At 47.2% G+C, this 27470-nt stretch overlaps 1 protein-coding gene across 3 annotated transcripts; it reads left to right on the top strand.

Moving 5' to 3' along the window:
* Positions 1-761: 761 nt before the first annotated feature.
* TUFT1 (tuftelin 1) lies at positions 762-26124 on the top strand. 3 transcript variants are annotated; one of them, XM_086866418.1, is made up of 13 exons: positions 762-864; positions 3782-3892; positions 6291-6356; positions 8423-8524; positions 9862-9936; positions 11567-11674; positions 12565-12621; positions 16915-17043; positions 18947-19041; positions 20828-20933; positions 21864-21947; positions 23612-23712; positions 25389-25769. In XM_086866418.1, the coding sequence occupies exons 1-13, from the start codon at positions 823-825 to the stop codon at positions 25441-25443; spliced, it is 1131 nt and encodes a 376-aa protein (XP_086722544.1). In that variant the 5' UTR covers positions 762-822; the 3' UTR covers positions 25444-25769. The 3 variants fall into 3 exon arrangements, with proteins under 3 accessions (XP_086722544.1, XP_086722543.1, XP_086722542.1); XM_086866417.1 differs by having other exon boundaries at positions 794-864; positions 3779-3892; positions 25389-26124; XM_086866416.1 differs by lacking the exons at positions 762-864; positions 3782-3892; positions 6291-6356; ... (3 more) ...; positions 12565-12621; positions 16915-17043 and having other exon boundaries at positions 17701-19041.
* The last annotated feature ends 1346 nt before the right edge of the window (positions 26125-27470 follow it).

Here is a 27470-nt window from a genome sequence, read left to right as displayed (position 1 = left end):
TTATCCAAATTTTATCCCAAATTTCCCCATATTTTTATCCCAATTTTCCCCCACTTTTATCCCAATTTCCATTCCACTTTTACCCAATTTTATCTCAATTTTATCCCAATTTTATCCCAATTTTCCCCCAATTTTATCCCAATTTTTCCCGCTTTTATCCGAATTTTCCCCCAATTTTATCCCAATTTTATCCAATTTTCCCCCAATTTTATCCCAATTTTATCCCAATTTTTCCCCAATTTTATCCCAATTTTATCCCAATTTTTTCCCACTTTTATCCCAATTTTATCCCTATTTTCCCCCACTTTTATCCCAATTTTATCCCAATTTTTCCCCCAATTTTTTCCCACTTTTATCCCAACTTTATCCCAATTTTCCCCCCAATTTTCCCCATTTTATCCCAAATTCCCCCAAATTCCCTCCCTTTGGGGGCGTGGCCTCTCTCCACTGGGCGTGGCCCCACCTCCCCCCATATATAGTCATGCCCATATATGTACACACCGAGAGGGGGCGTGGCCAAACCGACAACACCGGGGGCGCGCCAAAGGGGGCGTGGCCAACCCGATTACATTCCGCGGGGGCGGAGGGGGCGTGGCCAAAGTGGGCGTGGCCAACCCGATTACATTCCGCGGGGGCGGAGGGGGCGTGGCCAAAGGGGGCGTGGCCAACCCTATTACATTCCGCGGGGCGGAGTGGGCGCTGCCAAAGTGGGCGTGGCCACCGCGGATCAATTTCGCGGGCGGAGTGGGCGCGGCCAAGGAGGGCGTGGCCGCGGTGGGCGTGGCCACCTGGCTCAGGTGAGGCGGAAGTGGCGGCGGGGCCATGAACGGGCTCCAGGGCTGGGCCGCGCTCCTGGAAAAGGCGGTGAGACCCCGAAATTCCCAAATCCTTCCCCAAAAAAAATTCCCGCGTTTTTCTCTCCCCTCCCCCCACCCCCAAAAAATTCCAGGAATTTCCTCCCGCGCCAAAAAAAAAAAAATTTCCGGGGCCTTTTTTTTTTTTGGGCTCTTCCCGGAACTCCCGGGATTTTTTCTTTTTTCCCGGTTTTTTTGGGAATTCCCTAAAATTCCCTGATCCCTTCCCAAAATTCCTGGATCTTCTTCCCTAAAAACCTCGCGACCCTTCCCGGGAATTCCTGGATCCCCTTCCCAAAATTCCTCTCCTTTCCTCATTCCCGGAACTCTCGGGATATTCCCAACCCCTCCCCTCCCCCCTCTCCGGGAAGAGTTTGGGGGATCCCAAATCCCTTAGGAATTCCCAAAATTACCAAATTCTTCCCCCAAAAAAATTCCCGAAATTCCCTTCCCTAAAAACCCCGGGACCCCTCCCCCAAATTCCCGGAATTCCCGGAATTCCCGGGATTTTTTCTCCCCCCCCTTCGTGGATTTTTAGGGGATCCCAAATCCCTTCGGAATTCCCAAAATTCCCAAATCCTTCCCCCCAGAAAATTCCCAAAATTCCCTTCCCTAAAAACCCCGGGACCCCTCCCCCAAATTCCCGGAATTCCCGAAATTCCCGGGATTTTTTCCCTCCTCCTGAAGCGATTTTTGAGGGATCCGAAATTCCCGGGACCCCTCCCCAAATTCCCAAAATTCCCAGGATTTTTCCTCCCCCTCCCCAGGGAATTTCAGGGGATCCCAAATCCCTTCGGAATTCCCGAAATTCCCAAATCCTTCCCCCAAAAAAATTCCTGAAATTTCCTTCCCTAAAAACCCCGGGACCCCTCCCCCAAATTCCCGGAATTCCCGAAATTCCCGGGATTTTTTTCCCTCCTCCTGAAGCGATTTTTGAGGGATCCGAAATTCCCGGGACCCCTCCCCAAATTCCCAAAATTCCCAAAAAAAATTCCCAAAATTCCCTTCCCTAAAACCCCGGGACCCCTCCCCCAAATTCCCGGAATTCCCGGAATTCCCAGGATTTTTCCTCCCCCTCCCCAGGGACTTTCAGGGGATCCCAAATCCCTTCGGAATTCCCGGGACCCCTCCCCAAATTCCCAAAATTCCCAAATCCTTCCCAAGAAAAATTCCCCCGGGACCCCTCCCCAGAATTCCCGGGATTTTTTTCCCCCCCCCCGTGGATTTTTAGGGGATCCCAAATCCCTTCGGAATTCCCAAAATTCCCAAATCCTTCCCCAAAAAAATTCCCAAAATTCCCTTCCCTAAAAACCCCGGACCCCTCCCCCAAATTCCCGGAATTCCCGGAATTCCCGGGATTTTTTCCCTCCTCCTGAAGCGATTTTTGAGGGATCCGAAATTCCCGGGACCCCTCCCCAAATTCCCAAAATTCCCAGGATTTTTCCTCCCCCTCCCCAGGGAATTTCAGGGGATCCCAAATCCCTTCGGAATTCCCAAAATTCCCAAATCCTTTCCCTGAAAATTCCCGAAATTCCCTTCCCTAAAAACCCCGGGACCCCTCCCCCAAATTCCCGGAATTCCCGGGATTTTTTCCCTCCTCCTGAAGCGATTTTTGAGGGATTTGGAATTCCCGGGACCCCTCCCCAAATTCCCAAAATTCCCAAATCCTTCCCCAAAAAAATTCCCGAAATTCCCTTCCCTAAAAACCCCGGGACCCCTCCCCCAAATTCCCGGAATTCCCGGAATTCCCGGGATTTTTCCCCTTCCCGGATCCGATTTTGAAGGATCCCAAATCCCATTTTTTTCCCCTCATTCCAACCCCAAATCCCATCCCGGGATTTTCCCGGCTCCTTTTTCCCATAAATTCCTCGGGAATCTCTCCCAAAAAATTCCCAAATTCCCGATTTTTTTTGGGGGGGGGGTGGGAATTACGAATCCCGAATTTTTCCGGGATTTTTCCCAAAATTTTTCCCGCTTTTTCCATCTGAGCCTCGGGGTGGGGCTGAAAAATTCCCAAAAAAAAAAAATCCAACCCCTCCCCAAATCCCAAAATTTTGGGAATTTTCATCCTCAAATCCCAAAGATCCCAAAGATTTTTTTTATGGATTTGGGAAATTGGGAATTTTTCCCGGGATTTTGGGCTCCTTTTTCCCGCTTTTCCAGAGGGAAATTCCTCATTCCCAAACTTTGAAAAGGTTTGGAATCTCTGGGAATTCCCAAAATTCCCGCAAAAATTCCCAAAATTCCCAAAGTTTTTTCCTTGGAATTCTCCACTCCTGGAATTTTTGGGAATTTCCATCCCAGGATTTTTGGGAATTCCCAAAATTCCCAAAGTTTTTTCCTTGGAATTCTCCACTCCTGGAATTTTTGGGAGTTTCCATCCCAGGATTTTTGGGAATTCCCAAAATTCCCGCAAAAATTCCCAAAATTCCCGAAGTTTTTTCCCTTGGAATTCTCCACTCCTGGAATTTTTGGGAATTTCCATCCCAGGATTTTTGGGAATTCCCAAAATTCCCGAAGTTTTTTCCTTGGGATTCTTCACTCCTGGAATTTTTGGGAATTTCCATCCCAGGATTTTTGGGAATTCCCAAAATTCCCGCAAAAATTCCCAAAATTCCCAGTTTTTTTTCCTTGGAATTCTCCCACTCCTGGAATTTTTGGGAATTTCCATCCCGGGATTTTTGGGAATTCCCAAAATTCCCAAAGTTTTTTCCTTGGGATTCTCCACTCCTGGAATTTTTAGGAATTTCCATCCCAGGATTTTTGGGAATTCCCAAAATTCCCCATTCCCGGTGAATTCCCAAAAAAAATCCCCCTGGGGTCAGGCTGGAAAAATTCCTCGGGATGAGAATTTTTAGGAATTTTTGGGATTTTTTTTGGAATTTTTTGGGAATTTTGGGAATTTTGGGAATTTTCCGCTTCAGCAGGAGCTGAGCATGAGACGTCCCACGGAATTCCCGGAATTTCCCAGCCTGGAAAACTCCCCCGGATCCCTGGAAAATTCCGGAGGGGACCCCAAATCCTCCTGGAATCCAGAGGTGAGTCCTGGAATTCTTGGAAAATTCCCAAAAAAATAAAAAAAAAATTTGGGATCTGGCGTCGGATTTTTCCTTCCCTCCACAATTCCTGATCCCGGTGGAAAAAAGCTGGATTTGTCCTGGATTTATCCCGGATTTATCCCGGATTTATCCTGGATTTATCCCGAATTTTTACCCACTTTTTCCTGGATTTATCCTGGATTTATCCCAAATTTTTACCCATTTTTTCCTGGATTTATCCTGGATTTATCCCGGATTTATCCTGGATTTATCCTGGATTTATCATGGATTTATCCCGAATTTTTACTCATTTTTTCCTGGATTTTTCCTGGATTTTTCCTGGATTTATCCCGGATTTATCCCGGATTTATCCCGGATTTATCCCAAATTTTTACCCATTTTTTCCTGGATTTATCCTGGATTTTTCCCGGATTTTTCCTGGATTTATCCCGGATTTATCCCAGATTTATCCCGAATTTTTACTCATTTTTTCCTGGATCTATCCTGGATTTATCCCGAATTTTTACCCATTTTTTCCTGGATTTATCCTGGATTTATCCTGGATTTATCCTGGATTTATCCCGGATTTATCCCGGATTTATCCCGGATTTATCCCGGATTTATCCTGGATTTATCCCGGATTTATCCCAGATTTATCCCGGATTTATCCCGGATTTATCCTGGATTTATCCCGGATTTATCCCAGATTTATCCTGGATTTATCCTGGATTTATCCTGGATTTATCCCGAATTTTTACCCATTTTTTCCTGGATTTATCCTGGATTTATCCCGGATTTATCCCCTGGATTTATCCTGGATTTTTCCTGGATTTATCCTGGATTTATCCCTATTTTTTCCCCATTTTTTCCTGGATTTATCCTGGATTTTTCCTGGGTTTTTATCAGATTTATCCCAGATTTTTCCTGGATTTTTCCTGGATTTATCCTGAATTTTAACCCATTTTTTCCTGGATTTATCCCGGATTTATCCCGGATTTTTACTCATTTTTTCCCGGATTTTTCCTGGATTTATCCTGGATTTATCCCGGATTTATCCCGGATTTATCCCTAATTTTTACTCATTTTTTCCTGGATTTATCCTGGATTTATCCTGGATTTTTACCAGATTTATCCCAGATTTTTTTCTGGATTTATCCCGGATTTATCCTGGATTTATCCCTATTTTTTTCCCATTTTTTCCTGGATTTATCCTGGATTTTTACCCATTTTTTCCTGGATTTATACCGGATTTTTCCTGGATTTTTCCTGGATTTATCCCGGATTTTTCCCGGATTTTTCCCGGATTTATCCCTAATTTTTGCCCATTTTTTCCTGGATTTATCCTGGATTTATCCCAAATTTTTACTCATTTTTTCCTGGATTTATCCTGGATTTTTATCAGATTTATCCTGGATTTATCCTGGATTTATCCTGAATTTTTACCCATTTTTTCCTGGATTTATCCCGGATTTATCCTGGATTTATCCCGAATTTTTACCCATTTTTTCCTGTATTTATCCTGGATTTATCCCAAATTTTTACCCATTTTTCCCCTGGATTTATCCTGGATTTTTCCTGGATTTATCCCTAATTTTTACCCATTTTTTCCTGGATTTATCCCAAATTTTTCCTGGATTTATCCTGGATTTTTACCAGATTTTTTTCTGGATTTATCCCGGATTTATCCTGGATTTATCCCTATTTTTTTCCCATTTTTTCCTGGATTTATCCTGGATTTTTCCTGGATTTTTCCTGGATTTTTCCCGGATTTATCCTGGATTTTTCCTGGATTTATTCCTAATTTTTTTCCCATTTTTTCCTGGATTTTTTCCTGGATTTATCCCAAATTTCCCCTGGATTTTTTTACCTGATTTTTCCTGGATTTATTATTTTATTTTATTTTATTTTATTTTATTTTATTTTATTTTATTTTATTTTATTTTAATTTTATTTTATTTTAATTTTATTTTATTTTATTTTAATTTTATTTTATTTTATTTTATTTTATTTTATTTTAATTTTGTTTTATTTTATTTTATTTAATTTTAATTTTATTTTATTTTAATTTTATTTTATTTTATTTTATTTTAATTTTATTTTATTTTATTTTATTTTATTTTATTTTATTTTAATTTTGTTTTATTTTATTTTATTTTATTTTATTTTAATTTTATTTTATTTTATTTTATTTTATTTTAATTTTATTTTTATTTTATTTTAATTTATTTTTTTTATTTTATTTTATTTTAATTTTATTTTATTTTATTTTTTTTTATTTTATTTTAATTTTATTTTATTTTATTTTATTTTAATATTATTTTATTTTATTTTATTTTTATTTTCATTTCTTTATCCCCAAAATTCCCAAATCCCGGTTTTTATTCCCGTTTTTCCCCAGGAGGCCGGGCCGGGGCTGAGGCTGCGCCTGCCCAGGGACCCCCCCGGGGATCGGCCCAAGCAGAAGGTGAAGAAAATCCGGGAATTCTGGGGAAAATCCGGGAATTCTGGGGGAAAATCTGGGAATTCTGGGGGAAATCCGGGAATTCTGGGGGAAATCCGGGAATTCTGGGGAAAATCTGGGAATTCTGGGGGAAAATCTGGGAATTCTGGGGGAAAATCCGGGAATTCTGGGGGAAATCCGGGAATTCTGGGGAAAATCTGGGAATTCTGGGGGAAATTTGGGAATTCTGGGGGAAAATCCGGGAATTCTGGGGGAAATCCGGGAATTCTGGGGAAAATCTGGGAATTCTGGGGGAAATCTGGGAATTCTGGGGGAAAATCTGGGAATTCTGGGGGAAATCCGGGAATTCTGGGGAAAAATCCGGGAATTCTGGGGAAAAATCCGGGAATTCTGGGGAAAATCCGGGAATTCTGGGGGAAATCCGGGAATTCTGGGAGAAAATCTGGGAATTCTGGGGGAAATCTGGGAATTCTGGGGAAAATCTGGGAATTCTGGGGGAAATCCGGGAATTCTGGGGGAAAATCCGGGAATTCTGGGGGAAATCCGGGAATTCTGGGGAAAATCCGGGAATTCTGGGGGAAATCCGGGAATTCTGGGGGAAATCTGGGAATTCTGGGGGAAAATCTGGGAATTCTGGGGGAAATCTGGGAATTCTGAGGGAAAATCCGGGAATTCTGGGGGGAAATCCGGGAATTCTGGGGGAAATCTGGGAATTCTGGGGGAAATCCGGGAATTCTGGGGGAAATCTGGGAATTCTGGGGAAAATCTGGGAATTCTGGGGAAAAATCCGGGAATTCTGGGGGAAAATCCGGGAATTCTGGGGGAAATCTGGGAATTCTGGGGGAAATCTGGGAATTCTGGGGGAAATCTGGGAATTCTGGGGAAAATCTGGGAATTCTGGGGGAAAATTGGGAATTTGGGGATGAAATTTGGGAGATTTTTGGGGAAAATCTGGGAATTCTGGGGGGAAATCTGGGAATTTTGGGGCTAAATTGGGAATTTTGGGTGTAATTTGGGAGATTTTTGGGGGAAAAATGGGAATTTTGGGGCTAAATTGGGAATTTGGGGAGGAAATTTGGGAATTCTGGAGGGAAATGGGGAATTTGGGGGTGAAATTTGGGAGTTTGGGGGGAATTTTGGGGGAAATTCTGGGAATTTGGGGGGAAATTGGGAGTTTGGGATGGAAATTTGGGAGTTTTGGGGAGAAAATCTGGGAATTCTGGGGAGAAATTGGGAATTTTGGGGCAAAATTTGGGAGTTTAGGGGAATTTTGGGGGAAATTCTGGGAATTCTGGGGGAAATTCTGGGAATTCTGGGGGAAATTGGGAATTTGGGGGTAAATCCGGGAGATTTTGAGGGAAAAATGGGAATTTAGAGGGGAAAAAATGGGAATTTTGGGGCTAAATTGGGAATTTGGGGAGGAAATTTGGGAATTTGGGGGTGAAATTTGGGAGTTTGGGGGGAATTTTGGGGGAAATTCTGGGAATTTTGGGGGAAATTCTGGGAATTTTGGGGGAAATTGGGAGTTTGGGATGGAAATTTGGGAGTTTCGGGGTGAAAATCTGGGAATTCTGGGGAGAAATTGGGAATTTTGGGGCGAAATTTGGGAGTTTCGGGGGAATTTTGGGGGAAATTGGGAATTCTGGGGAAAATTGGGAATTTGGGGGTGAAATTCAGGAGTTTTGGGGGGAAAATCTGGGAATTCTGGGGGAAATCTGGGAATTCTGGTGGGAAATCTGGGAATTCTGGGGGAAAATCTGGGAATTCTGGGGGAAATCCGGGAATTCTGGGGGAAAATTGGGAATTTGGGGGGGAAATTTGGGAGATTTTTTGGGGGAAAATGGGAATTTAGAGGGGAAAAATGTGAATTTTGGGGCTAAATTGGGAATTTGAGGAGGAAATTTGGGAATTCCGGGACAGGGAATGGGATCAACTGGGGATTTTCCCGGGAAAATCGGGGAATTTTGGGATAATTCCCGGCCAGCCATGGGGTTTAGGGTGGAAAATTGGGATTTTTGGGGTTTTTTTGGGAATTTTTTCCCCTGGAATTGCGGTTTTTGATTCCCAAGCCGGTGGGAAGAGCCTTTGCCATGGTGGCCAAAAGATCCGACGGGAATTCCTTGGCCTCGGAATGCGTCAAATCCAAGGATGGAGACGAGGAGATCATCAAGGTCATTCCCGAAAAGTTATCCTGAAATTCCCTAAATTCCCAGGGAGAAATTCACACAAAATTCCAAAAAAAATCCAAAAAAATTCCCACAAAATTCCCCTGAAATTCCCAAAAAATTCCCAAGAAATTCCCACGGAGAAATTCCCACAAAATTCCAAAAAAATTCCCAATAAATTCTCCTGAAATTCCCCAGATTCCCACGGAGAAATTCCCACAAAATTCCCAAAATTCCCACGGAGAAATTCCCACAAAATTCCCCAAATTCCCACAAAATTCCCATGGAGAAATTCCCACAAAATTCCAAAAAAATTCCAAAAAAATTCCAAAAAAATTCCCCTGAAATTCCCCTGAAATTCCCCAAATTCCCACGGAGAAATTCCCACAAAATTCCCCAAATTCCCAAAAATTCCCATGGAGAAATTCCCACAAAATTCCAAAAAAATTCCAAAAAAATTCCCAAGAAATTCCCCTGAAATTCCCCTGAAATTCCCAAAATTCCCACGGAGAAATTCCCACAAAATTCCAAAAAAATTCCCAAGAAATTATCCCAGAAATTCCCCTGAAATTCCCAAAATTCCCACAGGGAAATTCCCACAAAATTCCAAAAAAATTCCAAAAAATTCTCCTGAAATTCCCCAAATTCCCACGGAGAAATTCCCACAAAATTCCCAAAAAATTCCCAAAAAATTCCCCTAAAGTTCCCCAAATTCCCACGGAGAAATTCCCACAAAATTCAAAAAAAATTCCCAAGAAATTCCCAAAATTCCCACGGAGAAATTCCAAAAAAATTCCCAAAAAATTCCCAAGAAATTCCCAAAAAATTCCCAATAAATTCCCCTGAAATTCCCCAAATTCCCACGGAGAAATTCCCACAAAATTCCAAAAAAATTCCCAAGAAATTCCCACAAAATTCCAAAAAAAATTTCCAAAAAAATTCCCCTGAAATTCCCCTGAAATTCCCCAAATTCCCACGGAGAAATTCCCACAAAATTCCCACAAAATTCCCATGGAGAAATTCCCAAAAAATTCTCAGGAAATTCCCAAGAAATTCCCCTGAAATTCCCCAAATTCCCAAGGAGAAATTCCCACAAAATTCCCACATAAAATTCCCAAAAATTCCCACATAAAATTCCCAAAAAATTCCCAAAAAATTCCCAAAAATTCCCCAAAATCCCCCAAAAACCCCCGAAAATTCAGATTTAACAGGAAAACTCAGAGTCAAAAAAAAACCCCGGGAATTTTTGGGAATTTTCCCCCGATTCCGTGGGAATTCCGGGATGGATTTGGAACATTCCCAATCCCGGTTTATTCCCAATCCCGATTTTTTTCCCATTCCAGGTTTATCTCAAGGCTCGCTCCGACCACGAGGAGCCGGTGACGCAGCTCAAGAGCGAAGTGCGGCACATCCAGGAGGTGAAATTCCCAAAATTCCCAGGAATTCCCAAAAAAATCCCACAGAATTCCATCAAATCCTCAAAAATTCCTTGGTTTTCCCAAAAAAATCCCATAAAATTCCACAAAATTCCCCAAAATCCTTGAAAATTCCTTGGTTTTCCCTAAAAAATCCCTCAAAATCTGACAAAATCCCATTAAAATTCCATTAAAATTCCCTGGTTTTCCCCTCAAATTCCCCTCAAATGCAAAAAAATTCCACAAAATCCACAAAAATTCCACAAAATTCCACAAAATCCTCAAAAATTCATCGGTTTTCCCTAAAAAATCCCTCAAATTCCCACAAAACCCCAAGAATTCCCTTCAAATTCCCAAAAATTCCCAAAATTTCCCAGGAATTCCTGCAAAAATCCCACAGAATTCCACAAAATCCTCAAGAATTCCTCGGTTTTCCCTAAAAAATCCCTTAAAATTCCACAAAATCTTCGAGAATTCCTCGGTTTTCCAAAAAAAATCCCTCAAATTCCCACAAAATCCCCTCAAAATCCCAAAAATTCCACTGAAATTCCTTGGTTTTCCAAAAAAAAATCCCTCAAAATCCCACAAAAATTCCCCAAAATTCCATAAAATCCTCAAGAATTCCCTGGTTTTCCCCTAAAATTCCCTCAAAATTCCCTCAAATCCCAAAAAATTCCACAAAATCCCACAAAAATCCCCAAAATTCCATAAAATCCTGGAAAATTCCTTGGTTTTCCCTAAAAAATCCCTCAAATTCCCACAAAATTCCATAAAATCCTTGAAAATTCCTCGGTTTCCCCTAAAAATCCCTCAAAATCTCACAAATTCCCCTCAAAATCCCAAGAATTCCCTTCAAATTCCTAAAAATCCCTCAAAATTCCACAAAATCCTCAAAAATTCCTTGGTTTTCCCTAAAAAATCCCTCAAATTCCCACAAAATTCCATAAAATCCTTGAAAATTCCCACAAAATTCCATAAAATTCCATAAAATCCTGGAAAATTCCTTGGTTTTCCCTAAAAAATCCCTCAAAATCTCACAAATTCCCCTCAAAATCCCAAAAAATTCCCCCAAAATCCCACAGAATTCCACAGAATTCCATCAAATCCTGGAAAATTCCTTGGTTTTCCCCAAAAAATCCCTCAAATTCCCACAAATTTCACTTAAAATCCAAAAAATCCCCCTCAAAATCCCAGAAATTCCACAGAAATTTCCAAAAATTCCACAAAATTCCACAAAATCCTTGAAAATTCCCACAAAATCCCACAGAAATCCATAAAATCCTCAAGAATTCCTTGGTTTTCCCTAAAAAATCCCTCAAAATCCCACAAATTCCCCTCAAAATTCCCAAAATTCCCAAAAAAAATTCCCAAAATCCCCCCCAAAATTCCCAAAATTCCCCCAAAAAAATTCCCAAAATCCCCAAAAAATTCCCAGAAATCCCCAAAAAAATTCCCAAAATCCCCCCAAAAATTCCCAAAATCCTCCCAAAATTCCCAAAATTCCCAAAAAATTCCCAAAATCCCCCAAAAAAATTCCCAAAATCCCCCCAAAAATTCCCAAAATCCCCCCAAAATTCCCAAAATCCCTAAAAAATTCCCAAAATTCCCAAAAAATTCCCAATTTTTTTCCCAGGCTGGGAGCGTCCTCAAAAAACTCCGCGAAGATTTGAGCACCAAACTCCAGACCCGGACAGAATTCCAGGAATTCCAAGAATTCCGGGAATTCCAGGAGAGCTCAGAGGTAAAAAAATCGGGAATTAACCCCAAAAAATTGGGAATTTCCTCCAATAAAAAATATTCCAGAGGGAATTTGGGGTAGAAAAGGGGAAAAAATTCCAATTTTTGGGTGGGAAAATGGGAATATTCCCAATTTTTGGGTGGGAAAATGGGAAAAGTCCCAATTTTTTTGGTGGGAAAATGGGAATATTCCCAATTTTTGGGTGGGAAAATGGGAATATTCCCAATTTTTGGGTGGAAAATGGGAATATTCCCAATTTTGGGTGAAAAAATGGGAATATTCCCAATTTTTTGGGTGGAAAATGGGAAAATTCCCAATTTTGGGGTGGGAAAATGGGAAAATTCCCAAATTTTTTGGTGGGAAAATGGGAATATTCCAAATTTTTGGGTGGGAAAATGGGAAAATTCCCAATTTTTGGGGTGGGAAATGGGAATATTCCCAAATTTTTGGATGGAAAATGGGAAAATTCCCAATTTTTGGGTGGAAAATGGGAATATTCCCAATTTTGAGGTGGAAAATGGGAATATTCCCAATTTTTGGGTGGGAAATGGGAATATTCCCAATTTTTGGGTGGGAAAATGGGAATATTCCCAATTTTTTGGATGGGAAAATGGGAATATTCCCAAATTTTTGGGTGAAAAATGGGAAAATTTGGGGTTTCCTGGGGAGATTTTGGAGCTCCCGAGGACGATCCTGGAATTTTTGAGTCGTTCCTTGACCAAAATTCCCGGATTTTGCCCCAAATTTGGAAGCGGGAATGGAAAATTGAGGAATTAGGAGGGGAAAAAATGGGAATAAATCCATGGAAAAATGGGAAAAGGGAATTAGGAATGTCAGGAATGAATAAAAATCGGGATAAATCCCAATTTTTCCCTTTTTTTCCCAAATTTCAGGCGATGCTGGAGAACAACGGGAGCTGCTCCTGCCCTGGAAATTCCCAAGAAAATCCGGTAGGAAACGAGAAAATTCCGGAATTTTCCAGGATGGGATTCGGGATCGGGGTAAAAAAACTTTAAAAAAAAAAAAAAAATTTCCCACTAAAAAATTGGGAATTTTGGGATTAATTCCGGATTTTTTTTGGTGTTTTCAGGTAAATTTTGAATCCCAAAATTCCAATTTTTAATCGGGAATTTGGAGGTTTCGGTTTGGGCTAAAAATTCAGATTTGGGGGATTTTTTTGATCTCTTGGAAAAGTCAAAAATTTGGGAATTTTAGGGAGGATTTTGCCCAAAATTTGGGAATTTTAGGGGGGATTTTGAGCAAATTTGGGGATTTTAGGGGGGATTTTGACCAAATTTGGGAATTTTGGGAGGATTTTCCCCAAATTCAGGAATTTTAGGGAGGATTTTCCTCAAATTTGGGAATTTTAGGGGGGATTTTGACCAAATCTGGGAATTTTAGGGGGAATTTTGACCAAATCTGGGAATTTTAGGGGGGATTTTGACCAAATCTGGGAATTTTAGGGGGAATTTTGCCCAAATCTGGGAATTTTAGGGGGGAATTTCCCCAAATTTGGGAATTTTAGGGGGAATTTTGCCCAAATTTGGGAATTTTAGGGGGGAATTTGACCAAATCTGGGAATTTTAGGGGAATTTTGCCCAAATCTGGGAATTTTAGGGGGAATTTTGCCCAAATCTGGGAATTTTAGGGGGAATTTTGCCCAAATTTGGGAATTTTAGGGGGATTTTCCCCAAATTTGGGAATTTTAGGGGGATTTTGCCCAAATTTGGGAATTTTGGGAGGGATTTTCCCCAAATTCAGGAATTTTAGGGAGGATTTTGCCCAAAATTTGGGAATTTTAGGGAGGATTTTGCCCAAATTTGGGATTTTTTGGGGGAATTTGCCCAAATTTGGGAATTTTAGGGAGGATTTTGCCCAAATTTGGGAATTTTGGGAAGGATTTTGAGCAAATTTGGGAATTTTAGGGAGAATTTTGCCCAAATCTGGGAATTTTAGGGGGGAATTTGACCAAATTTGGGAATTTTGGGGAGAATTTTCCCCAAATTCCGGAATTCTTGATGGGAATTTTATCCCAATTTTTTGGAGGGGTGAGGAATTCTTCGGCCTTTTCCAGGATCCGAAGGATTAATTATCCCCTCCCCCCATTAATTACCCCTCCCCTCGTTAATTATCCCCTCCCCTCGTTAATTATCCCCTCCCTGGGATTAATTGCTGCCCCTCCCCCCGTTAATTATCCCTTTCCCGGTTTCATTCCGGCCACTCCCGGATGTTTTTTTCGGGAATCTCGATGACGTCATCGGCCCCGCCCCACCCCGGAATTCCGGGATCTTCTTTTCCCAAAAATTCCCTCCAAAATCCGGGAATTTTCCCAAGGAATTTTTTCCTCTCCGGGGTTTTTTTTTTTTAAGGGATCTCCGGGAAAATCCGGAATTTCCGGGGAAATCTTCCTGGAGAGGGAAGTTCTGGAATGTTCCTTGGGATCCATTCCCGGGGGTTTTTTCCAGGATTTCCAGGAAGTTCTGGAATTTTCCTTGGGATCCAATCCTGGGGTTTTTTTCCGGGATTTCCAGGAAATTCTGGAATTTTCCTTGGGATCCATTCCCGGGGTTTTTCCGGGATTTCCAGGAAGTTCTGGAATGTTCCTTGGGATCCATTCCCGGAGCTTTTTTCTGGGATTTCCAGGAAGTTCTGGAATTTTCCTTGGGATCCAATCCCGGAGCTTTTTTCCGGGATTTCCAGGAAGTTCTGGAATGTTCCTTGGGATCCATTCCCAGGGTTTTTTTAGAGGAATTCCAGGAAGTTCTGGAATTTTCCTTGGGATCCATTCCCAGGGGTTTTTTCCGGGATTTCCAGGATGTTCCAGAATGTTCCTTGGGATCCATTCCCGGGGGTTTTTTCCAGGATTTCCAGGAAGTTCTGGAATGTTCCTTGGGATCCATTCCCGGGGGTTTTTCCGGGATTTCCAGGAAGTTCTGGAATTTTCCTTGGGATCCATTCCCGGGGTTTTTTTAGAGGAATTCCAGGAAGTTCCAGAATGTTCCTTGGGATCCATTCCCGGGGGGTTTTTCCAGGATCTCCAGGAAGTTCTGGAATTTTCCTTGGGATCCAATCCCGGGGGTTTTTTCCGGGATTTCCAGGAAGTTCTGGAATTTTCCTTGGGATCCATTCCCGGAGCTTTTTTCCGGGATTTCCAGGAAGTTCTGGAATTTTCCTTGGGATCCATTCCCGGGGGGTTTTTCCAGGATTTCCAGGAAGTTCTGGAATTTTCCTTGGGATCCATTCCCGGGGGTTTTTTTCTGGGATTTCCAGGAAGTTCTGGAATGTTCCTTGGGATCCATTCCCGGGGTTTTTTTAGAGGAATTCCAGGAAGTTCTGGAATGTTCCTTGGGATCCATTCCTGGGTTTTTTTGCGGGATCTCCCTGCCCAGGGAAGGTTCCAGAACATTCCCGGGGTCTCCATTCCTGGGGTTTTTATGGGATCTCCCCAGGGAAGGTTCCGGAACGTTCCGGTCTCTCCATTCCCGGGGTTTTTTTGTGGGATCTCCCTGCCCAGGGAAGGTTCCGGAACATTCCGGTGTCTCCATTCCCAGTTTTTTTTGCGGGATCTCCCCGCCCAGGGAAGGTTCCGGAACATTCCGGTCTCTCCATTCCCGGGGTTTTTTTGCGGGATCTCCCTGCCCAGGGAAGGTTCCGGAACATTCCCAGTTTTTTTTGCGGGATCTCCCTGCCCAGGGCAGGTTCCGGAACATTCCGGTGCCTCCATTCCCGTTTTTTTTTGCGGGATCTCCCTGCCCAGGGAAGGTTCCAGAACATTCCCGGGGTCTCCATTCCTGGGGTTTTTATGGGATCTCCCCAGGGAAGGTTCCGGAACGTTCCGGTCTCTCCATTCCCGGGGTTTTTTGCGGGATCTCCCTGCCCAGGGAAGGTTCCTGAAGGTTCCCGGTGTCTCCATTCCCGGGGTTTTTATGGGATCTCCCTGCCCAGGGAAGGTTCCAGAACATTCCGGTGTCTCCATTCCCGGGGTTTTTTTGCGGGATCTCCCCGCCCAGGGCAGGTTCCGGAACATTCCTGGGGTCTCCATTCCCGGGGTTTTTTTGCGGGATCTCCCTGCCCAGGGAAGGTTCCGGAAGGTTCCGGTCTCTCCATTCCCGGGGTTTTTTGCGGGATCTCCCTGCCCAGGGAAGGTTCCGGAACATTCCGGTGTCTCCATTCCCGGGGTTTTTATGGGATCTCCCCAGGGAAGTTCCGGAACATTCCCGGTCTCTCCATTCCCGGGGTTTTTTGTGGGATCTCCCTGCCCAGGGAAGTTCCGGAACATTCCGGTCTCTCCATTCCCAGGGCTTTTTTGCGGGATCTCCCCGCCCAGGGAAATTCCGGAACATTCCGGTGTCTCCATTCCCGGGGTTTTTATGGGATCTCCCCAGGGAAGGTTCCGGAACATTCCGGTGTCTCCATTCCCGGGGTTTTTATGGGATCTCCCCAGGGCAGGTTCTGGAACATTCCGGTCTCTCCATTCCCGGGGTTTTTTGCGGGATCTCCCTGGCCAGGGAAGGTTCCGGAACATTCCCGGTGTCTCCATTCCCGGGGTTTTTATGGGATCTCCCCAGGGCAGGTTCCGGAACATTCCGGTGTCTCCATTCCCGGGGTTTTTTTGCGGGATCTCCCTGGCCAGGGAAGGTTCCGGAACATTCCGGTGTCTCCATTCCCGGGGTTTTTTGCGGGATCTCCCCGCCCAGGGCAGGTTCTGGAAGGTTCCCGGTGTCTCCATTCCCAGGGCTTTTTTGTGGGATCTCCCTGCCTAGGGAAGGTTCCGGAACATTCCCGGGGTCTCCATTCCCGGGGTTTTTTTGTGGGATCTCCCCGCCCAGGGAAATTCCGGAACATTCCGGTGTCTCCATTCCCGGGGTTTTTATGGGATCTCCCCAGGGAAGGTTCCGGAACATTCCGGTGTCTCCATTCCCGGGGTTTTTATGGGATCTCCCCAGGACAGGTTCTGGAACATTCCGGTGTCTCCATTCCCGGGGTTTTTATGGGATCTCCCCAGGGCAGGTTCTGGAACATTCCGGTGTCTCCATTCCCGGGGTTTTTTGCGGGATCTCCCTGGCCAGGGAAGGTTCCGGAACATTCCCGGTCTCTCCACTCCCGGGGTTTTTATGGGATCTCCCCAGGGCAGGTTCCGGAACATTCCCGGGGTCTCCATTCCCGGGGTTTTTTGTGGGATCTCCCTGCCCAGGGAAGTTCCGGAACATTCCGGTGTCTCCATTCCCGGTTTCCCGTGGCAGCGGTGGCAGGAGCAGCTGCGGGAGCGGGCGGAGCGGGCGGAGCGCGGGCGGCGCCGGGCGGAGCAGGAAGCGGCCGAGCGGGAGCTGCAGGTGCAGGAGCTCCAGAGGCTCCTGGAGAACACGGAAAAGGTGCTGGGGGATCGGGATCGGGAGAGGGATCGGGATCGGGATTGGGATCAGGATCGGGATCCATCATCGGGATCGGGATCGGGATCGGGATCGGGATCCATCATCAGGATTGGGATCGGGAGCGGGATCAGGATCGGGATCCATCATCGGGATCCATCATCGGGATTGGGATTGGGATCGGGATCGGGATCGGGATCCATCATCGGGATTGGGATCGGGATCCATCATCGGGATCAGGATCAGGAGCGGGATCCATCATCGGGATTGGGATCGGGATCGGGATCGGGATTGGGATCCATCATCGGGATCAGGATCAGGAGCGGGATCCATCATCGGGATCAGGATTGGGAGTGGGATCCATCATCGGGATTGGGATCGGGAGCAGGAGCAGGATTGGGATTGTGATCGGGATCGGGATCGGGATCGGGATTGGGATCAGGATCGGGATCGGGATCGGGATCCATCATCGGGATTGGGATCGGGACTGGGATCGGGACTGGGATCCATCATCGGGATCGGGATCGGGATCGGGATCCATCATCAGGATCGGGATTGGGATCAGGATTAGGATCCATCATTGGGATCAGGATTGGGATTGGGATCGGGATTGGGATCCATCATCAGGATCGGGATCAGGATCGGGATCAGGATCAGGATTAGGATCCATCATTGGGATCAGGATTGGGATTGGGATCGGGATTGGGATCCATCATCAGGATCGAGATCAGGATCGGGATCTATGATTGGGATTGGGATTGGGATTGGGATCGGGATCGGGATTGGGATTGGGATTGGGGTATTTGGGATCCATAGGGGCATTGGGGATCCATCCCATTCCCAATATCCTGACCCAATCCTGATATCTCAATATTCCCACCCCATTCCTGATATCCCAACCCATTCCAAATATTCCCACCCCATTCCTGCTATTCCCAATATCCCACCCCATTCCCAATATCCCGTCCCAATCCCGTTATTCCCACCCCATTCCCGCCATTCCTGCCGTTCCCATCCCATTCCTGCTGTTCTCAATATCCCACCCCATTCCCAATATCCCACCCCATTCCTGCCGTTCCCATCCCATTCCTGCTGTTCTCAATATCCCGTCCCATTCCCGCCATTCCCATCCCGTTCCCGCCATTCCCATCCCATTCCCATCCCATTCCCATCCCATTCCCACCATTCCCATCCCATTCCCATCCCGTTCCCATCCCATTCCCATCATTCCCACCCCATTCCCACCATTCCCATCCCATTCCCACCCCATTCCCACTATTCCCATTCCCACCATTCCCATCCCATTCCCATCCCCATTCCCACTATTCCCATTCCCACCATTCCCATCCCATTCCCATCCCCATTCCCACCCCATTCCCATCCCATTCCCGCCATTCCCATCATTCCCATCCCATTCCTGTCCTATTCCCATTCTCGCCTTTCCCATCCCATTCCCATTCCCACCATTCCCACCATTCCCATCCCATTCCCACTGTTCCCATCCCATTCCCATTCCCATTCCCATCCCATTCCCATCCCATTCCCATTCCCATTCCCATCCCATTCCCATCCCATTCCCATCCCCATTCCCATCCCATTCCCACCATTCCCATTCCCGTTCCCATCCCATTCTCGCCTTTCCCATCCCATTCCCATCCCATTCCCATTCCTGTTCCCACCATTCCCATCCCATTCCCACCCCATTCCCACCATTCCCACCCCGTTCCCACCCCATTCCCGCCATTCCCGTTCCCGTTCCCACCCCGTTCCCATCCCATTCCCACCATTCCCGTTCCCGTTCCCACCCCATTCCCATCAAATTCCCATCCCATTCCCATCCCGTTCCCACCCCATTCCCGCCATTCCCGTTCCCGTTCCCACCCCGTTCCGGTCTCTCCGGCGCCAGGAGCAGCGGGATCTGCGGGAGCGCCTGGAGCTGGGCCAGGCCGAGCTGAGGAGGCTCCGCGAGGCCGAGGGGGCCCGGGCGGCCCAGCAGGAGCGGTGAGAACCCCGGGAAAAACGGGAATGCCGGGAAAAACGGGAATGCTGGGGAAAACGGGGATGCCGGGAAAAACGGGAATGCCGGGAAAAATGGGAATGCTGGGGAAAACGGGAATCCTGGGGAAAATGGGAATGCTGGGAAAAATGGGAATTCTGGGGAAAATGGGAATGTTGGGAAAATGGGAATGTTGGGAAAAATGGGAATTCTGGGAAAATGGGAATGCTGGGGAAAATGGGAATGCTGGGAAAAATGGGAATCCTGGGAAAATGGGAATTCTGGGAAAAACGGGAATGCTGGGGGAAATGGGAATGCTGGGAAAATGGGAATGTCGGGGGAAAATGGGAATGCTGGGAAAAATGGGAATGCTGGGAAAAATGGGAATGCTGGGAAAATGGGAATATTGGGAAAAACGGGAATGCCGGGGGAAAATGGGAATGCTGGGAAAATGGGAATGCTGGGAAAAATGGGAATGCCGGGGAAAATGGGAATGGTGGGAAAAATGGGAATGGTGGGAAAAATGGGAATGTTGGGAAAAATGGGAATGTTGGGGAAAATGGGAATGCCGGGAAAACGGGAATGCTGGGCAAAATGGGAATGCTGGGAAAATGGGAATTCTGGGAAAATGGGAATTCTGGGGAAAATGGGAATGCTGGGAAAATGGGAATGCCGGGGGAAAATGGGAATGTCGGGGAAAATGGGAATGCTGGGAAAATGGGAATGTTGGGAAAAATGGGAACCCCGGGAAAAACGGGAATTCTGGGAAAAATGGGAATGCTGGGAAAAATGGGAATCCCGGGGAAAATGGGAATGCCGGGAAAATGGGAATTCTGGGAAAAATGGGAATGCTGGGAAAATGGGAATTCTGGGAAAAATGGGAATGGTGGGGAAAATGGGAATGCTGGGAAAATGGGAATTCTGGGGAAAATGGGAATGCTGGGAAAAAGGGAATGCCAGGGGAAAATGGGAATTCTGGGGAAAATGGGAATTCTGGAAAAATGGGAATGTCGGGAAAATGGGAATGTCGGGGGAAATGGGAATGTTGGGAAAAATGGGAACCCCGGGAAAAATGGGAATTCTGGGAAAAATGGGAATGCTGGGAAAATGGGAATGCTGGGAAAATGGGAATGCTGGGAAAATGGGAATTCTGGGAAAATGGGAATGCTGGGGAAAATGGGAATGCTGGGAAAAATGGGAATTCTGGGGAAAATGGGAATGCCGGGAATGGGAATCCCGGGAAAAAGGGAATTCTGGGAATGGGAATTTCGGGAATGGGGGAATCCCAGGAATGGGAATCCCGGGAAAAAGGGAATTCTGGGAATGGGAATTCCGGGAATGGGGGAATCCCAGGAATGGGAATCCCGGGAAAAAGGGAATTCTGGGAATGGGAATTCCGGGAATGGGAGAATCCTGGGAATGCCAAACCCCTCTAGCCCCGACTCATTCCCAAAATCCCGACTTTTTCCCCTTATCCCAGAATTTTGTTTGAATTGGACATTCCCAGTTTTTTGGGATGAACATTCCCAGTTTTTTTTCCAGGATGAGCATTCCCAGGGATTTTTTTCAATGGGAATTCCAGAGTTTTCTTGGCGTGGCCATTCCCGATTTTTTAGGGTGTGAACAATCCCAGTTTTTCATCTCAGAATTCCCATTTTTTTCTTGGGCGCGACAATTCCCGGCTGTTTTTCGGAGCGGGAATTCCGGATTTTTTGGGGATTTTTTGATGTGGGAATTCCCAGATTTTTTTGGAGGCCGTTCCCGGTGATTTTTTCCTGATTTTTTTCCCAGTTCATCGCAGCTGGAAAAGGAGGTGGCGACGCTCCGGGAGAAAATCCATCACCTGGACGACATGCTGAAGAGTCAGCAGAGAAAAGTGCGCCAGATGATCGAGCAGGTGAGGGGGAAAATCCGGGAAAAAAACGGGAAAAATCCGGGAAAAATATGGGAAAATCCTGGGAAAATCCTGGGAAAAATATGGGGAAAATCCGGGAAAAATATGGGGAGAATATGGGAAAAATCCGGGGAAAATCTGGGGAAAATCTGGGGAAAATATGGGAAAATCTGGGAAAAATCTGGGAAAAATCCCGGGAAATATATGGGAAAAATATGGGAAAAATATGGGAAAATATGAGAAAAATATGGGGAAAATCTGGGAAAAATCTGGGGAAAATCTGGGGAAAATCTGGGAAAATCTGGGAAAATCTGGGAAAATCTGGGAAAAATCCCAGGAAAAATATGGGAAAAATCCAGGGAAAATCTGGGAAAATATGAGAAATATATGGGGAAAACTTGGGAAAAATCTGGGAAAATTGGGGGAAAATCTGGGGAAAATCTGGGGAAATATGGGAAAAATCTGGGAAAAATATGGGAAAAATCCGGGGAAAATCTGGGAAAAATCTGGGAAAAATCCAGGGAAAATCTGGGAAAATCTGGGAAAAATCTGGGGAAAATCTGGGAAAAATATGGGAAAAATCTGGGAAAATCTGGGAAAAATCTGGGAAAATATGGGAAAAATCTGGGGAAAATCTGGGAAAAATCTGGGAAAAAAGAGGAAAGAATCTGGGAAAAATCCAGGAAAAACCAAGGGGGGAAAAAAAAATCTGGGAAAAATCTGGGAAAAATCTGGGAAAAAAGAGGAAAAAATCTGGGAAAAATCTGGGAAAAAAGAAGGAAAAATCCAGGAAAAAAGAGGAAAAAATCGGGGAAAAATCCGGGAAAAACCAGGGAAAAAATTTGGGAAAAATCTGGGAAAAACCAAGGGGGGAAAAAAAAATCCGGGAAAAATCCGGGAATTCCCAAACTTTTGGGAATTTTGGGATTGCAGCTGCAGAATTCCAAGAGCGTGATCCAGGCCAAGGACGCGGCGATCCAGGAGCTGAAGGAAAGAGTTTCCTACCTGGAAGCGGAGGTGGGGCCGGAATTCCGCGGGATCGGATCCGAGATTGGGTCGGGAATGTTGGGATTGGGTCGGGAATGTTGGGATTGGGGTCGGGAATGTCGGGATTGGGTCGGGAATGTTGGGATTGGGGTTGGGAATGTCGGGATTGGGTCTGGAATGTTGGGATCGGGTCGGGAATGTTGGGATTGGGGTCGGGAATGTCGGGATTGGGTTGGGAATGTCGGGATTGGGTCGGGAATGTCAGGATTGGGTCGGGAATGTCAGGATTGGGTCGGGATTCGGGTCGGGAATGTCCGGATTGGGGTCGGGAATTCCGGGATTGGGTTGGGAATGTCGGGATTGGGTCAGGAATGTTGGGATTTGGGTCGGGAATGTCAGGATCGGGGTTGGGAATGTTGGGATTGGGGTTGGGAATGGGTTGGGAATTCTGGGATTGGGGCGGGAATGTCGGGATTGGGGTCGGGAATGTCGGGATTGGGTCGGGAATGGCGGGATTGGGTCGGGAATGCCAGGATCGGGGTCAGGAATGTCGGGATTTGGGTCGGGAATGGCGGGATTGGGTCGGGAATGTCAGGATCGGGGTCAGGAATGTCGGGATTTGGGTCGGGAATTCCGGGATCGGGGTCAGGAATGTCGGAATCCGGATCAGGAATGTCGGGATCGGGGTCGGGAATTCCGGGATTGGGTCGGGAATGTCGGGATTGGGGTTGGGATTGGGTTGGGAATTCCGGGATTTGGGTAGGGAATGTCGGGATTGGGTCGGGAATGTTGGGATTGGGTTGGGAATGTCAGGATTGGGTCTGGAATGTCAGGATTGCGTCGGGATTCGGGTCGGGAATGGCGGGATTGGGTCGGGAATGTCGGGATTGGGTCGGGAATTCTGGGATTGGGGTCGGGAATGTTGGGATTGGGGTCGGGAATGGGTTGGGAATTCTGGGATTTGGGTCGGGAATGTCGGGATTGGGGTCAGGATTGGGTTGGGAATTCCAGGATTGGATCGAGAATGTCGGGATTGGGTTGGGAATTTCAGGATTTGGGTTGGGAATGTCCAGATTGGGGTCGGGAATGTCAGGATTTGGGTCTGGAATGTCGGGATTTGGGTCTGGAATGTCAGGATTTGGGTCTGGAATGTCGGGATTTGGGTCGGGAATGCCGGGATCGGGGTTAGGAATGTCGGGATTGGGGTCGGGAATGTCGGGATTGGGGTCAGGAATGTCGGGATTGGGGTCAGGAATTCCGGGATTGGGTCAGGAATATCGGAATCCGGATCAGGAATGTCGGGATTGGGTCGGGAATTCCGGGATTGGGTTGGTGGGGGTGGTTGGAAAACTGGGAATGGAGGAAAAGGGACGGAATCAGGACTTGAAAAGACCCCAAAACACCCCAAAAAAAATCCGGAAAAAAACCCCAAAATTCCCCAAATTCCCACCTGAGCCAGGAAATTCCCACCGGATTTAGGAAATCCCCGGGAAATTCCCAATCCAAAAGCGAAATCTGGGAATTTCGCGAGAGGAAAACTCCCAAATCTCATTTTTCCCCCGGAAAACCCCTCCCAAATCCCTCCGGAATTCCCCAAATCCCCCCCAAAAAAAAATTCCCATTCCGAGCACCCCAAGGCCTCTCCCGGGGGGTTGGAAAATCCCGGATCCCAAATTCCCGGTTTTTATTCCCAGAATTTGGAGATGCACGACCGGATCGAGCACCTGATCGAGAAACAAGTGAGCCGGGCCGGGAGCGGCGCCCGGACACGCTCCAGATCCGAATACGTCAGCAGGTCCGGGATCCACCGGGAATGCCGGGATCCACCGGGAATGCCGGGATTGGGAATGCCGGGATCCACCGGGAATGTTGGGATCGACCGGGAATTCCGGGATCGACCGGGAATGCCGGGATCGACCGGGAATTCCGGGATTGGGAATTCCGGGATCCACCGGGAATGACGGGATCCACCGGGAATGCCGGGATCCACCGGGAATGCCGGGATCGACTGGGAATTCCGAGATTGATCGGGAATGCCGGGATTGATTGGGAATGTCGGGATTGATCGGGAATGTCGGGATTGATCGGGAATGTCGGGATCGGGAATGTCGGTATTGGGAATGCCGGGATTGATTGGGAATGTCGGGATTGGGAATTTCGGGATCGATCGGGAATGTCGGGATTGGGAATGCCAGGATCGATCGGGAATGTCAGGATCGACTGGGAATGCTGGGATCGACTGGGAATGCCGGGATTGGGAATGTCGGGATCAATTGGGAATGCCGGGATCGATCGGGAATGCTGGGATCGATCGGGAATGTCAGGATCGACTGGGAATTCCGGGATCAACCGGGAATTCCGGGATCGGGAATGTCGGGATCGGGAATGCCAGGATCGACCGGGAATGTCGGGATCGGGAATGTCGGGATCGACTGGGAATGCCGGGATTGGGAATGTCAGGATCGACCGGGAATTCCGGGATCGGGAATGTCGGGATCGATCGGGAATGCCGGGATTGATTGGGAATGCCGGGATTGATTGGGAATGACGGGATTGGGAATGTTGGGATTGGGAATGACGGGATCGATCGGGAATGTCGGGATCGGGAATGCCAGGATCGGGAATGTCGGGATCGGGAATTCCGGGATCGGGAATTCCGGGATCGGGAATGCCAGGATTTGGGTTGGGAATGTTGGGATTTGGGTCAGGAATTCCAGGATTTGGGTCGGGATTTGGGTCGGGAATGTCGGGATTTGGGTCGGGAATTCCAGGATTGGGGTCAGGAATTCCAGGATTTGGGTTGTGATTTGGATCGGGAATGTCGGGATTTGGGTCAGGATTGGGGTCAGGAATCCCGGGATTTTGGTCAGGAATTCCAGGATTGGGGTCAGGATTGGGTTGGGATTGGGTCGGGAATGTCGGGATTTGGGTCAAGAATTCCAGGATTCGGGTTGGGATTTGGGTTGGGAATTCCAGGATTTGGGTTTGGAATTCTGGGATTGGGGTCAGGAATTCCAGGATTGGGGTCGGGAATTCCAGGATTTGGGTTTGGAATTCTGGGATTGGGGTCGGGAATTCCAGGATTTGGGTTCGGAATTCTGGGATTGGGGTCAGGAATTCTGGGATTGGGGTCAGGAATTCTGGGATTGGGGTCAGGAATTCCAGGATTTGGGTTTGGAATTCCAGGATTTGGGTTGTGATTTGGATCGGGAATGTCGGGATCCGGGTCAGGAATTCCAGGATCTCTTCCTGATTTGGGGATTTTCCTTGGATTTTGGGATTCCCATGGGATTTATGACCCAACTTTGGGAATTTCGGGCTCCTCCTCCACATTTGGGAATAACCCAAACCCCCCCCTCATTTTCCCGCCTCTCCGGCCGATCCCAAATCCTCCTCCAGGGAATTTTTAGGAATCCCAGAATTCCCAAAAAACCCTTTCCCACATTTTTTTTATCCCGTTTTTTTCCCCAGCAAACGCCTCCCGGGCCCGAAGCCGCTGCCCCTGATCCGAGTGGTGGAAACCTGAATCCCGGGATTTCCCCTCCGGAATTCCCGGAATTCCCGCTGGACTCGGAGCCTTTCCCGAGGGAAGAAGTTTGGGATCGCTCCCGTGGCGGAATCCGGGAATTTCCCCCCCTCCTTTCCCAAGGATTTTTTGGGATTCTCGCCGTTCCCGCCTGAATTCCGGAGGTTTTTTTCCCAACCGGATTCAGAATTCCGTATTTTTTTTTTTTTTCCCATTTTTTTGGGGGAGTTTCCAAATCAAAAATCCGAATTTCCCGCCTTTTTCCCGAAGAAAAATTCCCCCCAAAAATTCCAGGACTTTGGAAAAAAAAAAAAATCCTCCCTCGAGCCCCGGAAAATTCCGTTCTTTTCCCGCCAAAATTCCAGAAATCCGCCGCTTTTTTTTTTGTTTTGTTTTGTTTTGTTTTCCCGCCAAATCGCTATCGGAATTCCCGGGATTTTTGGGATCTATTCCCTGTATTTATTTCCGTGAATTCCCGGGAGGCTCCCGGCGAGGTGGGGGTTGGGCACAGGCCGGAATTCCCGGAATTCCCGGAATTGCCGGGAATGTCGGCCCAGGACTGCCCCGACCCCTGACCTTTGACCCCGGAGGCTCCGGCCGGGATCCCCCGGGGTTCCCTTGGAATGTTGGGAATTCCCGGATTTCGGATGGAGAAATAAAAACGGATCCGTCCGCTCCGAACGGCGCCTTGGGATGGGAACCCCTCCCCCTCCCAGTGATCCCAGTGCCCATCCCAGTGCCCCTCCCCCTCCCAGTGCCCCTCCCCCTCCCAGTGCTCCCAGTGCCCATCCCCCTCCCAGTGCCCCTCCCCCTCCCAGTGCTCCCAGTGCTCCCAGTGCCCCTCCCCCTCCCAGTGCTCCCAGTGCCCCCAGTGCCCCTCCCCCTCCCAGTGATCCCAGTGCCCCTCCCAGTGCCCCTCCCCCTCCCAGTGCTCCCAGTGCCCATCCCCCTCCCAGTGCCCCCAGTGCCCCTCCCCCTCCCAGTGATCCCAGTGCCCCCAGTGCCCATCCCCCTCCCAGTGCTCCCAGTGCTCCCAGTGCCCCCAGTGCCCCATCCCAGTGCTCCCAGTGCCCCATCCCAGTGCCCCCAGTGCTCCCTCCCAGTGCTCCCAGTGCTCCCAACCCCATCCCAGTGCTCCCAGTTACCCCCAGTTGCTCCCATTCCCTCTCCCAATCCCATCCCAGTTACTCCCAGTTCCTCCCCATTCCCTCTCCCAGTGCCCCCAGTTGCTCCAGTGCTTGCATTCCCATCCCAGTTGCTCCCATTCCCTCTCCCAGTTGCTCCCATTCCCATCCCAGTTGCCCCCAGTTCTCCCAGTTGCTCCCAGTTGCTCCCAGTTGCTCCCAGTTGCTCCCATTCCCTCTCCCAGTTGCTCCCAGTTGCTCCCAATCCCTCTCCCAGTTGCTCCCAGTTCTCCCATTCCCATCCCAGTTGCTCCCATTCCCATCCCAGTTGCTCCCAGTTCTCCCATTCCCATCCCAGTTGCTCCCAGTTGCTCCCATTCCCTCTCCCAGTTGCCCCCAGTTGCTCCCAGTTGCTCCCAGTTTCTCCCATTCCCTCTCCCAGTTGCTCCCATTCCCATCCCAGTTCTCCGGCCCCTCCCTCCCCTCTTGGGCCTGAACCGCAGCTTTTGGGCTCAGCTGGGAGCAACGGTTCAAACTGGTTCAAACTGGTTCAAACTGGTTCAAACTGGTTCAAACCGGTTCAAACTGGTTCAAACTGGTTCAAACCGGTTCAAACTGGTTCAAACTGGTTCAAACTGGTTCAAACTGGTTTGAAACGGTTCAAACCGGTTCAAACTGGTTCAAACCGGCTCAAACTGGTTTGAAACGGTTCAAACTGGTTTGAACCGGTGAGAATTGGTTTGAACTGGTTTGAAGTGGTTTAAACAGGGTTTGAACTGGTTTGAACTGGTTTAAGCAGGGTTTGAACTGGTTTGAACTGGTTTGAACCAGTTAGAATTGGTTTAAACAGGGTTTGAACTGGTTTGAACTGGTTTAAGCAGGGTTTGAACTGGTTTGAACTGG

Source organism: Cyanistes caeruleus, chromosome 30 (genome assembly GCF_971803275.1).
Source record: "Cyanistes caeruleus chromosome 30, bCyaCae1.hap1.1, whole genome shotgun sequence".
Lineage (NCBI taxonomy): Eukaryota > Metazoa > Chordata > Aves > Passeriformes > Paridae > Cyanistes > Cyanistes caeruleus.
This window is presented reverse-complemented; position numbering and strand designations above follow the sequence as displayed.

Coding starts and splice junctions, on each gene's coding strand:
- TUFT1 (XM_086866416.1), top strand. CDS start 17,783: ATGATTGGGATTGGGATTGGGATTGGGATCGGGATCGGGATTGGGATT. Junction 21,948..23,611: donor TTTCCTACCTGGAAGCGGAG/GTGGGGCCGGAA, acceptor TTTTATTCCCAG/AATTTGGAGATGCACGACCG. Junction 23,713..25,388: donor AGATCCGAATACGTCAGCAG/GTCCGGGATCCA, acceptor TTTTTTCCCCAG/CAAACGCCTCCCGGGCCCGA.